This window comes from Coptis chinensis, chromosome 2 (genome assembly GCF_015680905.1).
Source record: "Coptis chinensis isolate HL-2020 chromosome 2, ASM1568090v1, whole genome shotgun sequence".
NCBI classification, from domain to species: domain Eukaryota; kingdom Viridiplantae; phylum Streptophyta; class Magnoliopsida; order Ranunculales; family Ranunculaceae; genus Coptis; species Coptis chinensis.
In genome coordinates, this window is record NC_141457.1 from 66,050,425 (window position 1) to 66,066,458 (window position 16,034).

The following is a 16,034-nucleotide window of genomic DNA, read 5'->3' on the forward strand; positions in this document are numbered from 1 at the left end:
GTCGACGTTATGGAAAAGAAATTGTAAACCGATTCATACATACATTTTTTTTTTTTTTTTTGAGATTGAAAGAAAAAAAAAACAGAGAAAAAGACGGATAGTTTTTTTCCCCTCCTTTTTCTGGTTTTCTTGTAGCCGTAAGCCGATGTTTACATTAATTGATTGTAGAATTAAGTTTTATTTTAGAAACATAATTTAATTAATTAGTTAGATAATTATTTCCATTCCGATTTTAATGGAGAGAATATAGGAATTTTTCTAGTTTAGAGAATAATCGTCGTAAAATCGTTATAGTAAAAGAATAGGGGCAAAACAATCGAAACAAAACAATGTGAAGTGGAATGTGACCAACTCACTGTATTTATTTACAATTTTACCCCTAACCCAAATTTAATTGCCATTTTTATAAATTTTATTGTGTTGAAGTTTAAAATATTTTTAACAAAAAAAGATGATAAAAGAGGTAGACGAAATGACGAATGGAGGCATTAGAATAATTAAATGACCTTAATTAGTAAGTTTTGATTTACACTTATAATTGTCATTTTTTTGCTGACCTTTCCTAAATTATAAGAATCAAATAACTAAATCTCTTAAACTTTATTTAACGTTGGTTAGATCATGGTAACACGTGGCAATATCTCATTTGGCCCACATACAAAATTACCAACATACAAAATTTTCTACCCAGGAGAGTATTTAGTTGAATACCTTCAATTTTCAGACAATGTAAATACACAATGTAAATTTGCATGTTGGTTTTGCCGAATAGTTTTTGGGTGATCTTAGACATACCCATAAAAACACTCCCGTACCCCATAACTAATATAAATTTTTGTTATACCCCAATAATTGCCTAAATCTAATAATATCTCCCAAATAATTTGGGGTATTTCCAATAAGGGCAGGAGGCAAAAGAATAAAAAAACAAAAAACAAAATACCGCTTTTTAGTAAACGCATTCTTCTTCATCCCTCTCGCTGTATCTTCTAAAAAAAAATAAAAAAACCTTACGAGCCTTACCTTGCAAACACAGATTAATTATTATATCCTGATCTCTATTTATGTTGTGTGAACTTTTTTTTTAGATTTTCAGTCCAATAAACAGGTCTTTAACAATTTGCTCCAAGCAGGCGCTTTCTGCTAACCATGCAGGGAAAGACCTTGCAGACACTAAATATCTGCAACATAACTCCATGTAAACCCAAAGTTCCGTAGCAAATTATTTAAACACATGATGGCTGGAAAAGGTTTATATGTCTTGCTAGGTTTTCTAAGACACGATGATTGTTTAAGATACAACTCTCTCAACACTAGGGAATATTGAAGCCAGGAATGAGGCCATCCCATTTTTTCAGTTTTACAGACTTTTTGCAAAATTCGACATTTTTATGGCCAAATTTATATTTTTACTTATAAGAATCACAAATCTCTTCCAATTTAAATATTTTCAGTTCTTACTCAACCCAGCAAGACTCCATGAGAGACGCCAATTCGGGACAGGTATTTTGTGGTATGGCAAGTCGTCTGTTCTGGAAAGCAACAACTCCAACCACTTGACGTTTTTGGTGCATTGTGGAACGAAATATAAGTAAGAACAAGATGTAAATAATCCATACCATAACAAGAGAAATTGATTTTTTTTTTATCCATGGAAGAAGTGGAAGAGGAGTTAAGCATACATGTATACTAAAAGTTTAAAGGTACTTGAGCCAAGCTGAGTCCACTCCATGGCTGTTGTATCTGTAGTGGGCAAATAATATCGTACTCATAGATATGTTTTCTTTCAATATTTTAAAACTTGAGATATTGGCATAAGGGCCAATATCTCGATAAATGTCAGGGATATTTGAAATGATTCACAGGCATAAGGCGGGAAAGGAAATAGAAAGAGGATGGACACGTGGCGAAAGCAGGTTGGGTCAAAGGCATTAGGGAAGACTATAAAAAGGCTGGATGAGGAAGAAAAAGATTTATTCAATTCATTCTGAGAAAAAATCATAAAACAGGAGAGAGAAAAAGAGAACTAGAGGGATTGTAAAATTTCTTAGCATTGATCAATAAAAACATTGTTTTATACTTGATTCTTCCGAGTCTTTCATTCATATCATCATTATGAATTGTGTGATCTAAGAACGACATATAACCTAAGTTGTTCTTGGCAATCACATTGGCGCCGTCTGTCTATCTAGAACAAGAAAATTTCCGATTTTCTTCTTCTAAGAGCCAAAATCCATAGGGTTTCTACAGATTTGAGTGAAGGAGGGGTGTTAGAAGAATCTGAATTCGGTTACAATGGCTCCGAGGAAGAAAGAAAACAGCAAAATAATGGAGAATGATAATCAATCGGATACAAGGAACACTAGAGCTTCAGTAAGTTGAAGGGAGGTGGAAACAAATGTGAATGTGGAGGTATCATTTCAGGAAGTGTTGAAAAAATTGAAAGAATTAGAGAGGCAGAATGCTATTTTATTAAAGGAGAATCAAGAGATGAAAGAAGGAGAATCAGTGTTGAATAGAGGAGGTCCAAGTAATGTGGTTAGGAATTTTCAGGAGGAAGAAGAGGAGAAATGTAGTTCGAAATTGGGTAGTCATGATATGGGAAAGGTATCAATAAGAAATGAGAAAGGGGGGCAGAAGTATCGCCAGTAGCTGAAATGCTGATACCATATCCCTTTTTTTTTTTTGCACGCAAGTAGGGATATTTTATTTATCTAATAAAGAATGTTACATCAAGAGTAGACAGCTTACATCCAAAGGTAACAAAAAGGAAAAAAATTCTTCCTAGTTTAGTTAAACCGGTAGTAAGTCCTGTAGGGACTTTCTAGGCTAGAGACAAAGCTGGGTCTGCCGGAGCTCCACCACTCCTCACCTTGGTTTAGAGTTGCTCCCATCTTGGCAATAGCATCAGCGCCAAAATTTGCTTCTCGGTAGGTGTGGGACAGTCTCCAGGTAGAGAGTTTATGGATTGCTCGAAGCCATCTTGCTTTGAGCACCCAATGAGCGTTATCCCTACTAAGAGCTATGATAGCAGCTAGTGAATCACTTTCTATCCATAAATGATTCCAACCTTTTACCACTGCTAGTTCCGTTGCCATAACTATGGCATAGCACTCCACTACAAAGTTGGTGGTAATCCCAAGCCCATAGGCCTTGGCTCCGATAACCTGGGTCGAGTGGTCTCTGTAGATGACCCCTGCTCCACCATTACCAGGATTTCCAGCCGAAGAACCATCTGTATTTGCTTTGACTTTCACCGACCGGTGAATTCCACCTGACTTCTTGTATACATCTATCACGTGCTCTGCCCTTGATGTTAAAAGAGTGAAGCACTTCCAAGTCTTCTGCAGAGTTAAACATATACCCAGAAGCTATTCTGCCCGAGGCTTGAACACCTTTGGTTACTTCGTTTTTTATGTAGTCTCTGTTCAAGCTCTTGTCCTCAAAAAAAATTCTATTCCTCGTCTTCTAAATCTGGGACATGAGATGTGCCGCAGCAGCGTTCCAAAGCTCTTTTCTGATAGGGCTTAGCAACTTGGGAGCAGCTAGGACACCTTCCAAACTAAGAACTGGTCGCAACTTGTGAGCTTCAAACAGCCATGACCAAAGCTCTTTAGTAACTTCACATTCCCAAAGAATATGGGCTACCGATTCCTCCTCTTTTTTACAGAGTCTGCATCTAGAGACCATGTTGTCGCCTTGCTTTCTTACCCTGTCATCAGTCGGCACTGCGCTGTGAATGAGCTTCCAGACGGTACTAGCAGTTCTAGGATGCACAAATTTATTCCATACCCATTTGTGCCAAGCCACCACTTGTCCTTTACTTCTGATTGATTCGAAAGCAGCTTTTACTGTAAATTTACCATTTGTCGCAAATTTCCAGACTCTAACATCCTCTTCATCTCCAGAAGGTGGTGGCAAGGAGAGAAGGTCTATGCCCGCTCGGCCAAACACTTGTTGCACTTGGGCTGGAATGTTCCATTCTCCCTCAGTAATGATGTCCGATACTTTCGCTTTGAGGCCTTTCCAGTTGACCCCCTGGATTTTATCTGCTAGAAGCGGCACAAGCCCTTGATCGTCTTGCCTTGCCACCTACCTAATGTCCTTTCCTTGGCCCACTATCCATCCCAAGTTAGGTGACAGCTCCTCAAGTGCCCATCTTATGCCTGGCAAAATAGTTGACTTTTTGAAGTAGGTAAGCAGCTTTCACGATGCCATGGTGAACTTTGCACGGATAAACAAGCTCCACTCGGGTCCCCGAAATGAAAACCCAAGCAAGCTTCATGAGAAGTGCTAAGTTCAGCTCCTTGAATTTCCTTAAGCCGAGACCCCTTCCTCTAGGGGCTTGCACACCTTTTCCCATTTAAGGGTGGTACCTTTTCTCACCGTGGGGTTCCCGACCACACAAAGTTTCTTATAGCTGTTTCACATTCTTTGATACACTTTGAAGGCCACTTGTACACCGACATGTTATACAGCGGCAAGCTACCGAGGATGGATTGGGCAATGACCACCCTTCCTTGAAAAAAGAGCATCTTTCACCTTGACCGCTTCATTTCGTCTTTTGACTTTGTCAACCCGGTTAATGTATGCATGCTCTAGTGACCCTCCCTTTGAAGATCGGGGCCCCAAGTACCTTTTCGGAAGAGTTCCTTCGATTGTACTCAAGCAACTCTGCTACTCTTTCTTTCTTTTTTCTCTGCTCATAGCTCCTAGGAAAAGCTTGCTTTTGAGGCTGTTGAAAATCTTGCCCTGGCCGCTTTCATAGGCGGTGAAGCGATCTCTTAAGGTGTCGAAGTCCCCGTATGCGCCATTTGTGAATAGGAACACATCATCATCATAAGCGGTATGTGTGTGGGGCTAGGGCAAGATCCAGCTACCGTCATGTGCTTGATCTTGCCATAGAGGAAAAGCATGTTTATTCCTCTACTTAGCACATCCTCCGCTATGTCAAAAGAATGGGAGATAAAGGGTCCCCCGACGTAGCCCCCTCTTCGCCTTCAAAAATCCACAAGGTCCACCGTTTATCATAACGGAGATGTTGGCACCGAGGGAGGATAGTAGAGATCCAAGAGCACCATTGGTCCGCGAGAATCCAAGTCTTCGAGGACCTCCAACAAAACTCCGGTGAGAGAGTCAAAAGCTTGAGTGATGTCTAGCTTTATGCCCACATTTCCTCCTCCGGTCTTCTTATCCAATTCGTTGATCATCTCGAGGGCGAGCAATTCCCCACCGCGTGCTGTTCTACCTTGAATAAAAGCTAGTTGTTCCCCGCTAATGATCTTGCCTATAATGAATTTAATTCTCAAGGATAAAATCTTAGTAATGATCTTAAACAGGAAATTACTTAAACATATAGGCCGAAAATGATTTACATCAATAGTATTTGTAACTTTAGGCACTAAAACAAGAAAACTAGAATTCATGCCTTTTGGGAGAACATTGTCTCTAAAGAAGGAGATAACAGTGTAGCTAACATCTCGTCCAATGATGCTCCAGAAAGACTGGTAAAATATGCCTTGGAATCCATCTGGCCCCGGGGCACTATTTGGATCCATAGAGAAAACCGCGGCTTTGACCTCTTCACAAGAAGGAATGGCTGAGAGTGAGGCATTGTCATCCTCTATTACCAGCTTAGGAATCAGATTCATGAGGCCCTCATCCATCTCTACTGTTTGGTGCTTGTACTTTTCTTGGTAGGCTTCCACTATGTATTCTTTGATGAGGTCTTGTCGTTTAAGAATAGTACCTTCCCGGTTCTTAATTTCTGTAATCTGAGATCTCGTAAGTCTCATTTTAATAATGGCATGAAAGTAGGCTGAATTCTGTTCCCCCTCTAATGCATCTGATACTCTGGATTTCTCTTTGGCCGAGATTGTGGACATCTTGACAGCTTCCTCAATTTCCGAGGCCTTGTCAAATTCCCTCTGGTGAAGGATCACTCTCCTGAGCTTTGATAATTTGCTCTAGTTCATCTTCAAGGACTTTGATGTGCTGAGCTTGACTTCCAAAAATTTCAGAACTCCAGATTTTCAACTTTTGCTTGAGTCTTTTTAATTTTTTGACCACTTTCCTGATGGGCACATCATAGAGAGGTTCGTTCCAGCTAGCTTCTACCACTGCCTTTAGTGACTCATGGTGAGTCCAAGCCTTTCTAAACCGAAAAGGGATGTTGTGGGGTTTGGGGATGCAGGAGTTCCAGTCCACAATAGGGTTGTGATCAGAAAGCTTTCGTGTGAGAATTTTGCTCCGCCATCCCACATTCCCCTGCTGCCATTCTTGATTTACCAACATTCTATCCAGCTTCTGGAGCATTCACCTACTTCCCCATCTTTTATTGCACCATGAGAATTTATAGCCCAAAGTGGTTGAGTCTATAAGTGCATTAGAGTGGATGAAAGAGTTGAACTCATTCATAGCCGTAAGACAAGGTCGGCAGCCCCCTTTTCGTTCTACCACAGAACTGACTATATTGAAATCTCCTATAACTGCCCATGCCTCATTATTCGTCCACAACTAGGAAAGATCTTGCCATAGTTCTCTGCGGAGACCATAGGAGCTGCTAGCGTGAACAAAGGACATAAGGAAACTATTTACACGAACTGTTGATACCATATCCCATGACTAAGGAGATGATACAATAAATGATGTTAAAACAATTGGGAAACCAAGTGCTTGAGAAGACTTCAACGTCAATAAGGAAATTGGCAGATTATGTTAATAGGAATCTGATACATCAAAGTATCGAAATTATGCCTGTTCCGCCGAAGTTTAAACTGCCTAAATTCACTCAATATGATGGCTCATCGGATCCAATGGACCATCTCCTTGCATACCGGCATCAGTTTTCGATATATAAGGGAACTGCATATCTTGATTCATTGCTATGCAAATCCTTTTCTTCAAGTTTGAAGGGGAAGGCATTAAAGTGGTTCTGTTCTTTACAAGAGGGATCAATATCAGGTTATAGGGAGATTGAAGAAAAATTTCTGACCAATTATGGGCATCAACGAGTGAAACCAAAGTAGGTGTCGGCTTTGTTCCAATTGAAGCAAGGGAAAAAGAAATGTCTAAAAGGTTTCTTATCCCGATTCAAAGCAGAAGCACAGTTAGTAGAACATCTGGATGAGTCAAAGATGACAGCAGTAATGGCATTTCAAACAGGGCTCATTCCTGCGTCCGATATGCACAAGTATATGTTTCGAAAGGATATTAAGACTTTGAGAGAGCTCTATGATAAAGCCGAGAAAGACATGCAAGTTGAAGAGGGTGTTCTATCAGCTTTAGTTCAACCTGTGTTACAAGTATCTGAGGCAAGCAACTCAGTCAAAGAAGAGACCCATCATAAATCAGATAAGCAAAAGGCGAATGATTCTTATTCGAAATCCGACGGTCAACCTTCACAGAAGAAGAAATTCGATAGGTCATTGAGAAAGGAGTTGGATCCATCCAATTATATTGCTATTAATACTACATTGGAAGACATCTTGAGAAGGGTTGGGAAAGAGCCTTATTTCCAACATCAGACTCATAAGCCTCAGGAGATAGAAGATAAACCCTTCTGTAATTTTCACAAGGTAAAGAATCATGAGACAAACAAATGTCTTCAATTGCTCAGGGAAGTAGATCGATTAATGAGAGATGGAAAGCTCAGGGAGTTTAGAGCTTATGCCAGACCAGAGGTAGCGGCGGTGATGAATGATAAGCCGTTAGGGGTGATTAATATGATATATAAGGGGGTTATCCCACAGAAGAAAATCATAAGGGATAAAATTCAAAAGATATCGACAGTCAAAGAGGTGCTGGAAGGAAATGTGGAGCCGATACCAGTAGACCCTGCTCTCATATCGACAAGTATACCTGGAGCTATTATGTTTGTACCTAATGATTTGTCAAAGGTAATGTTGCCTCACGATAATGCTTTGTTGATTACATTAAGAATATCAGGATATGATGTGCAGAAGATTTTGGTCGATTGTGGTAGTTCTGTCAATATTCTGTTTTGGAAAGCATATACAGGCATCAGATTTGATGAATCCCATTTAAAAGAACCACAGTTTAATCTGTTTGGTTTCAATGGAACATCAACAAGACCGGCGGGGGAAATCAAGTTGCCAGTAAGGGCAAGCCCACAGACTATTATGACTAAATTTATAGTCATAAAGCATCATTCAGATCATAATGCTATTTTGGGAAGAAAATGGATACATGCTATGAGAGCAGTTCCGAGTACTTTTTATCAAGTGATCAGATTTCCGACAACATACGGGCCACATGAGATAAGAGGTGACCAGTCAGAATCTGAGAAATGCAATTTTGTTACAGTAAAGGGTATGATGAAAGGGGAGAAAGTGGACACTGGGGGAGTCTCGGAAGTCGCCAGATAGCAATTAATGGAAAGTTCATCCCTAGAATCCGATAGCAAAAGTCATCAGGAGGATTTTAGATTCACATCGGAGATGAAGATAGAGCCCGAGATAATCCCAAGTAAGACAATGGAAGAAGTACAGAAGATCAATATCGGGCAGGACAATGAAGGTTGCTTCACTTTCATTGGAACAGAGATGAGTTCAGAAATCAGGAGTGATTTGATCAAATTTCTAAAGAAAAATAAAGATGTATTTGCTTGGTCGATGGTTGATCTTCCTGGTATTGACCCTCAGATATGTTCCCATAAGTTGATTATGCGGGACCCCAATTCATCAGCGACATAGAAGGGTCAGGCCGATATACGCGCAAGCAATACAAAATGAAATTCAGAAAATGCTAGAATGTGGAATCATCAAAGAGATTGATAATTCAGAATGGGTTGCAAACATTGTGGTTGTCCCAAAAGAGAATGGCAAGGTTCGGATATGTGTTGATTTTATAGACGTTAACAAACAATGCTCGAAGGACTACTATCTGATGCCTAGAATTGATGAATTGGTGGATAGAACAGCTGGGTTTGAATTGTTGAGTTTCTGCGATGGTCATTCCAGTTATTTCCAGATTATTATGTCAATATTAGATCAATTGAAGACAACATTTGTTGTTGAAGGGGGTCTTTATTGTTTCATTAGAATGCCATTCGGTTTGAATAATGCAGGGGCAACCTATCAGCGATTGGTAGAAAAGATGTTCAAGCATCTGATTAAGCATATTGTGGAGGTGTACATAGATGATATGGTCATTAAATCAAAGAAGGCGTGTAATCATGTTCAAGATTTGGATACGGTGTTCCGAATATTCCGACAGTTTAATATGAAGCTTAACCCTGAGAAATGTACTTTGGGGTAAGTTCAGGGAAATTCCTCAGATATATCGTCACAAAGCGAGGAATTGATGTTAACCCAGATCAGATTCGAGCTATCAAATAGATGCCTTCACCTAGTACAAGGAAGCAAATTCAAAAGCTTACAGGCAGAATTGCAGCATTGAATAGGTTTATATCTTGAACTTCCGATAGATGTAAACCTTTATTCAAGTTGTTGAAGAAGAATACAAAGCTTGTATGGGGTGAGGAATGCGAACTCGCGTTCACCGAGTTAAAAAAGTATCTGCAAGAAGTACCAACTCTGATAAAACTAGAAGAAGGCGATACGTTATTCTTATACCTCGTTGTCTCGGATTTCTCCATCAGCTCAGTACTCGTCAAAGTGGAAAATGGAGCAGAGCGACCTATATATTTTCAATCTAAAACAATGCTCGACGCGGAAACTCGATACTCAATGTTAGAAAAATATGCGTTAGCACTCCTATATTCTACTCAACGGCTAAAACCTTATTTTCAATCCCACTCAATGGTGGTCATAACAAATCTTCCTCTGAAGCAAACCTTAGCTAAAATAGCCAAATCAGGGAGAATGGCAAAGTGGTCAGTTCTTATTGATGAATTTGGGATTGAATATAGGAGTAGAGTATCGGAGAGAAGCCAAGTTCTAGCTGACTTCTTAGCAAATTTTCCTGTTGAAGATGAAGATTGGAAAGCTGAAGAAGAAAATCTTTTATTGTTACAAGAGCATGATAATGCAATGGATGAGGATGATCCTTAGGTGGGTACAAATGGATGGAGGCTTTTTGTAGATGGATCATCAGGGCAAAAGGGATGTGGTATTGGCGCTGTTCTGATAACTCCAGAAAACCAAAGACTCGAGACAGCAATTACTTTAGGTTTTCACACTTCTAACAATGAAGCTGAATATGAGGCTCTAATAACAGGCTTGGAGATGGCTAAATCATTAAATGTCAAAGAATTATCGGTCTTCAGCGATTCACAATTGGTGATAAGCCAGATCAATGGAGGATATGCTGTAAAATGCGATAACATGATAGATTATCTAAATTTGGTGAAAGTGAAGCTCAAGGATTTCAGGAAGATTATTTTTCAGCATCTCGACAGGGGAGAAAACCGACATGCAGATGCATTGGCATATGTAGCTGCAATGCTCGAGAATGAGGAAGGTCGCTTGTTGCATATCGGTGTTTAGCAAACTCCAAGTATTAATATAAAACATACAGAAGTGATGGAAATAAACACGCTGGGGGCGTCATGGTTGAGCGATTATATGCTGTTTTTATCGAAAGGAAAGTTGCCAGCAAATAAAAATGAGGCTAGAAGGATAAAAGGAGGAGCTGAAAGATATCTATTAATAGATGATCAAGTATATCGAAAAAATCTAGGAGGACCACATTTAAAATATATATCGGCAGAAGATTCTCAGAAAATTATTACAGAAATGCATGAAGGGGAATGTGGGAATCATTCGGCAGGAAGATCGTTGGCGAGTAAGATTGCAAGGCAGGGATATATCTGGCCACAAATGTGGAGGGATTGTCTGCGATATGCAAAAAAGTGTATCCAATGTCAAAAGCATGGACATGCCATTCATGTGCCAGTAGAGGAGTTACATTGTGTCTCGAACCCATGACCATTCCCATTATGGGGGATGGACATCGTGGGTCCTCTGGTACCTGGAAAAGGGAAGAAAAGATTCATGTTAGCAGTAACTGACTATTTCACTAAGTGGGTAGAAGCGATAGCCTTGCAGCATGTCAAAGAGCAGGACATCATCGGTTTTCTGTTTGAAAGAGTGGTTTGTCGATATGGATTGCCATATGCGATCATATCGGATAATGGTCCTCAATTCATTGGTGGTACAGTGAAAGAATTTTTAGAATCGTACAAGATTAAGCACTTTACATCGGCGCCTTACTATGCTCAAGGGAATGGGCAAGCTGAAGCAACAAATAAGACCATTATGGACAACATTAAAAAGAAGCTGGAGGATAAGAAAAGTTTATGGGTTGATGAGTTAAATAGTGTGTTGTGGGCATACAGAACAACTCCAAGAGTAGCAACGGGGGAATCGCCATTTACCTTAGCTTATGGTATGGAAGCAATGACTCCAGCTGAGATGGTAGTATCGACATCAAGGACAATGCTTGTAGAAAAAGGGTTGAATGACCAAGGGATGCAGGTAGAAGTCTTGAATTTAGAAGAGAGAAGGGAGCAAGCAAGAATGAAGCTTGATTCTTATCACAGGCAACTCAGAAAGCATTTAATAAAAAAGTTAAAGAAAGAAATTTCCAAGTGGGTGACCTAGTGATGAAAGAGGTTACACAGGCGACAAAAGAAAAGGGAGCTGGAAAGTTATTGGAAAATTGGGAAGGCCCATACATTGTCCACAAGGTGGGGATAAATGGAGCGTACTATCTAAAGAAGAGTGATGGAGAATTGCTAGCGAAGCCTCAGAATGTCAATAATCTGAAGGTATTATATTAATAATGTATTTTTCAAATTTTATGGGAAATTAAGATGTGTAGCATGAATTTTCAATTCAATATAAATGGATTCAAGTTTCAAATTTCAATTTTCGTGTAAAAATATATGGTGTTATCATATGATAAAAAGTCCTGGTATCGATAGAAATATTGATATCAGGCATATCGGCAAAAATTCTTGATATCAGAAGCAGTGGCAGATATCAAGCATGAAAAGTCCTAGTATCGATATAAATATTGATATCAGGCATATCAACAAAAATTCCAACAACAGTGGCAAATATCAGGCATAAAAAGTCCTGGTATCGATAGAAATATTGATATCAGGCATATCGGCAAAACGCCTTGATATCAGAAACAGTGGCAGATATCAGGCATAAAAAGTCGTGGTATGGATAGAAATATTGATATCAGACATATCAGCAAAAAGTCCTGATATCAGAAACAGTGGTAGATATCAGGCATAAAAAGTCTTGATATCGATAGAAATGTTGATATCAGGCATATTGTAAAAAAGTCCTGATATTAGAAACAATGGCAGATATCAGGCGTAAGAAGTCCTGGTGTCGATAGAAATATTGACATCAGGCGTAAGAAGTCCTGGTATCAACAGACGTGTTAGTATCAGGCATATTGTCAAAAGTCCTAGTATTGACAGAAATATTGATATTAGGCGTAAGAAGTCCTGATATCGATAGACGTGTTGATATCGGGCATATTGTCAAAAAGTCCTGATATCAAAAATAGTGGCAGATATCAGGTATAAAAAGTCTTGAGATTAACAGAGATGTTGATGTCAGGCATATTATCAAAAAGTCCTGATATCAAAAATAGGGACAGATATCAGGCATGAAAAGTTCATAGAAATACAGAAATGATAATATCAAGCAAGATATCAGCAAAGGATGAGGCATTAAAGATCATTCGATAATAAAGGTATGTTGTAATGTTTTAGGTTTGTTAATATTAACTAAAATAGAGTTAAAGTGTCAGATTGATACAAGTCTAAGTATCGCCGATACTCTCTTTTTGGTTGAGGGTATCGAAAATTATATTTTCTTTTTTATACAAGTCTAAGTATCGTCGATATTCTCTTTTTGGTTGAGGGTATCGAAAATTATATTTTCTTTTTGATACAAGTCTAAGTATCGCCGATACTCTCTTTTTGGTTGAAGTTATCGAAAATTATATTTTCTTTTTTATACAAGTCTAAGTATCGCCGATACTCTTTTTTTGGTTGAGGGTATCGAAAATTATATTTTCTTTTTAATACAAGTATAAGTATCGCCGATATTCTCTTTTTGGTTGAAGGTATCAAAAATTATATTTTCTTTTTGATACAAGTCTAAGTATCGCCGATATTCTCTTTTTGGTTAAGGGCATCGAAAATTATATTTTCTATTTGATACAAGTCTAAGTATCGCCGATACTATCTTTTTAGTTGAGGGTATCGAAAATATAATTTTCTGTTAATATTATATTGTTGATACTCTCTCCTTGTTGAGGGTATCGAAAAATGTGATTTTCGATGGTTGTAAGTACAGACAAAGGAAAAATACAAATAATGGCAAACAGTCATGGCAAAAAACCAATGGAAGTTAGAAATTATATCAATCAAAAAGTATTACTTGTTCGGAGAATACAATATTTTAAGTGAAAAAGATGGTAGTTTAAAGAAGTGGATTGTTGAGAAGGGCATCCACATCAGATAGAGCAGCATCAGGAGTAAGCTGCGAGGTAGTGGTATCAGGCACATCAGGATTAGAAGATGCTATATTTCCTTCTTCATTATCAGAAATCATCCCATTCTCCACAAGAATGTTATGTGGAACAAAGGGTTTGCAAATATCCAGCTTGTCGCCCAGGGAGTTTACTGCGGCCATGATAAGAGCCCAAAACTGTAGTTTTAACCCCTTAATAATCATACTTTTAGACCAATTATGTGAGTAATAATTAAGAGTTAACACTGATTACGTGTTTTTATGCATTTTAGGCTTCAAAATCCATTATGTGCAGAAATATGCCACTTTAGTGAGATAAAAGAGCAAAGGTCGGTTACTAAGGAGTTCCGTGATTAAAGGCCAAGATTCAAGAAGATAAAGTGTAACGCCCGTATTTTTAAATACGTATTTTTCCTATTTAGTAATTAATTAAATTATTTATTTTCAAAATTCGTCGGATTGGACTCGGGATACGTGGGCCTGGTTTTGGGCCCGAGTCGGTGTTGGGCTTGGGTTTCGGACCCAAGTATATAAACACATTTTTCTAGAGAATAGGGTTCCTGAAGAATAAAATATATTAAAAATGGAGGCAGAGCTTGAAGCTTGTTTTCTTTGGGCGTGGGAGCGGCAATTTCGGACTTCGGAGAAATTAAGTAGGAGTCGTTCATTATTGTGAGTAGTTAGTTTTCTACTTCTTCACGGTATCTGATAGCTTATTATATTTTTGGATATTTCTTTTGTTGTGGAGTTTCAATAATCATAGATCTTTTTGTGGTGTTAGTCTTTTACGGTATAGTGCATTTTCCTATATACATCTTGTAGTAATTCTTGTTGTGGTTTTTGTGTTTCTTTGGTTCTCCACAAAGTTTGTTTTATTGTTTAGTTCTTTGTTACATAACACTACATTAAGTCTCTTCGTTTTTGTGGACATTACAAGTTAAGTAAATTCTTTGTTGGTGGGGTTGTTGAAACAATAAATTTAATTATTTTCTTTTGGATCATCCTCAAAGAAGCTTGGGTTGTTTGGAACTAAGTAATTCTTGATGGTTGATAAGACTAGAAAGAATTTTTCAATCAATTGCTTGCTTTATACGCAATAGGAGTTTTACTTAACTATATATATAGTCAAAGCGATCATGCGGGGAAAAAGCATGCATGATTACATTAAGAGTGAAGATCTAGCTCTTATTCATTAATTACGAATATGGATGTGATTTGGTTTGATGAAATTTGTATGGATGGTCGTACTAGTATTGTGGGCGGTCGGATCACGGGATTTGAGGGGATGGCTAAAACGGAAATCCGGGGAGCTTAGGGGGAAAGCCATTAATGGAGGCGAAATTAGTTCGGATCTAGTTACGCGATGTTGGATTTAAGGATTGGTGATTTTCGGTTTCTTTAAAGTGGTATGGGTTGTTATGGGGAGTAAAACCGCTTGGTTAGATTGGTGGTTGTGTGGAGGAGTGGTGGCGGATTTTTGGTGGTTTGTTGGTGGAGGGATGATGAGCAAGTAATTTCAATTTGGTTTGGGCCTTGGGCCAAAACCTTAAGTTTTTGTTTTGGGCGGTTTAGTTTTGGTTTGGCCGACCTTTGTTTTGTTTTAGATTGTTGGGCGAAATTTCAAGGTTTGGTTTGGGCCAAATTCTATTAGTGGCTTGGCCGAAATTTCGATGGTGGTTGGCCGAAATTTCAGTTTTAGTTTTATGTGGGCTGAAATCTAATTTAAGTGGTTGGGCCTTTTTCTATTTGTTTTGAAATCTTTGGACCAGTTTAATTAAGTCTAGTTTGGGCCCAGTTTAACTTAAGTTTTGGGACCAGTTCTAATATTAGTCTATGGCCCATTTCATTTGTATTTTTGGACCGAACCACTTAACTGTTTTTGGGCCCGTTTCTAATATTGCATGGACCAGTCCATTGGACTTAAAATAGATCTATATGGGTTTTCCAATGTTTAGACTTTCGGGTTTTAAGGTTTGGGCTTGGCCAGTTGGGTCCGAACCATGACCTTGGTCATGAGCCCATGAGCCATGTACCTTTGACCTTAGCCATGAACCATGGCTATGACCCTAGACTTGTCGAACACGAAAACGACAGTTTGACTTTGACCAGGACATGTTGACTTTGACCAGGACAATTTGCCTTTGACCAGGACCTGTTGACTTTGACCAGGACAATTTGACTTTGACCAGGACATGTGGACTTTGACTTTTGACCAGGACATGTGGACTTTGACCTTGACCATGACGTGTTGACCGTTGACCATTGACGGTTGACTTTGACCGTTGACTTTTCCAGTTTTTCACATATTTGATCATATGGATATATATAGTAAGAAAATATTATTGATATTGTATAACTTGGTTGGTCATTATCTAATTAAGATTTGACGTGAGTAGTGTGTAAAGTATATAAATATTGGGCTTTGATTGTAGACTTTTTGACTGTCTAATTGTGCTACGTTTTATGTTGTATATTGTATGGACAAGCCATAAAATAAAATGAATGCGAAACCTGCGATAATTGGTTAGTCTTTATCTAAGAAAGATTTGA

General features: G+C 38.6%; 1 protein-coding gene across 1 annotated transcript; it reads left to right on the plus strand.

The window, feature by feature from the left end:
* Nucleotides 1–7,136: 7,136 nt before the first annotated feature.
* On the plus strand, nt 7,137–8,387 carry LOC147517235 (uncharacterized). Its single transcript, XM_086593528.1, has one exon. The coding sequence runs from the start codon at nt 7,137–7,139 to the stop codon at nt 8,385–8,387; it is 1,251 nt and encodes a 416-aa protein (XP_086449654.1).
* Nucleotides 8,388–16,034: the final 7,647 nt, after the last annotated feature.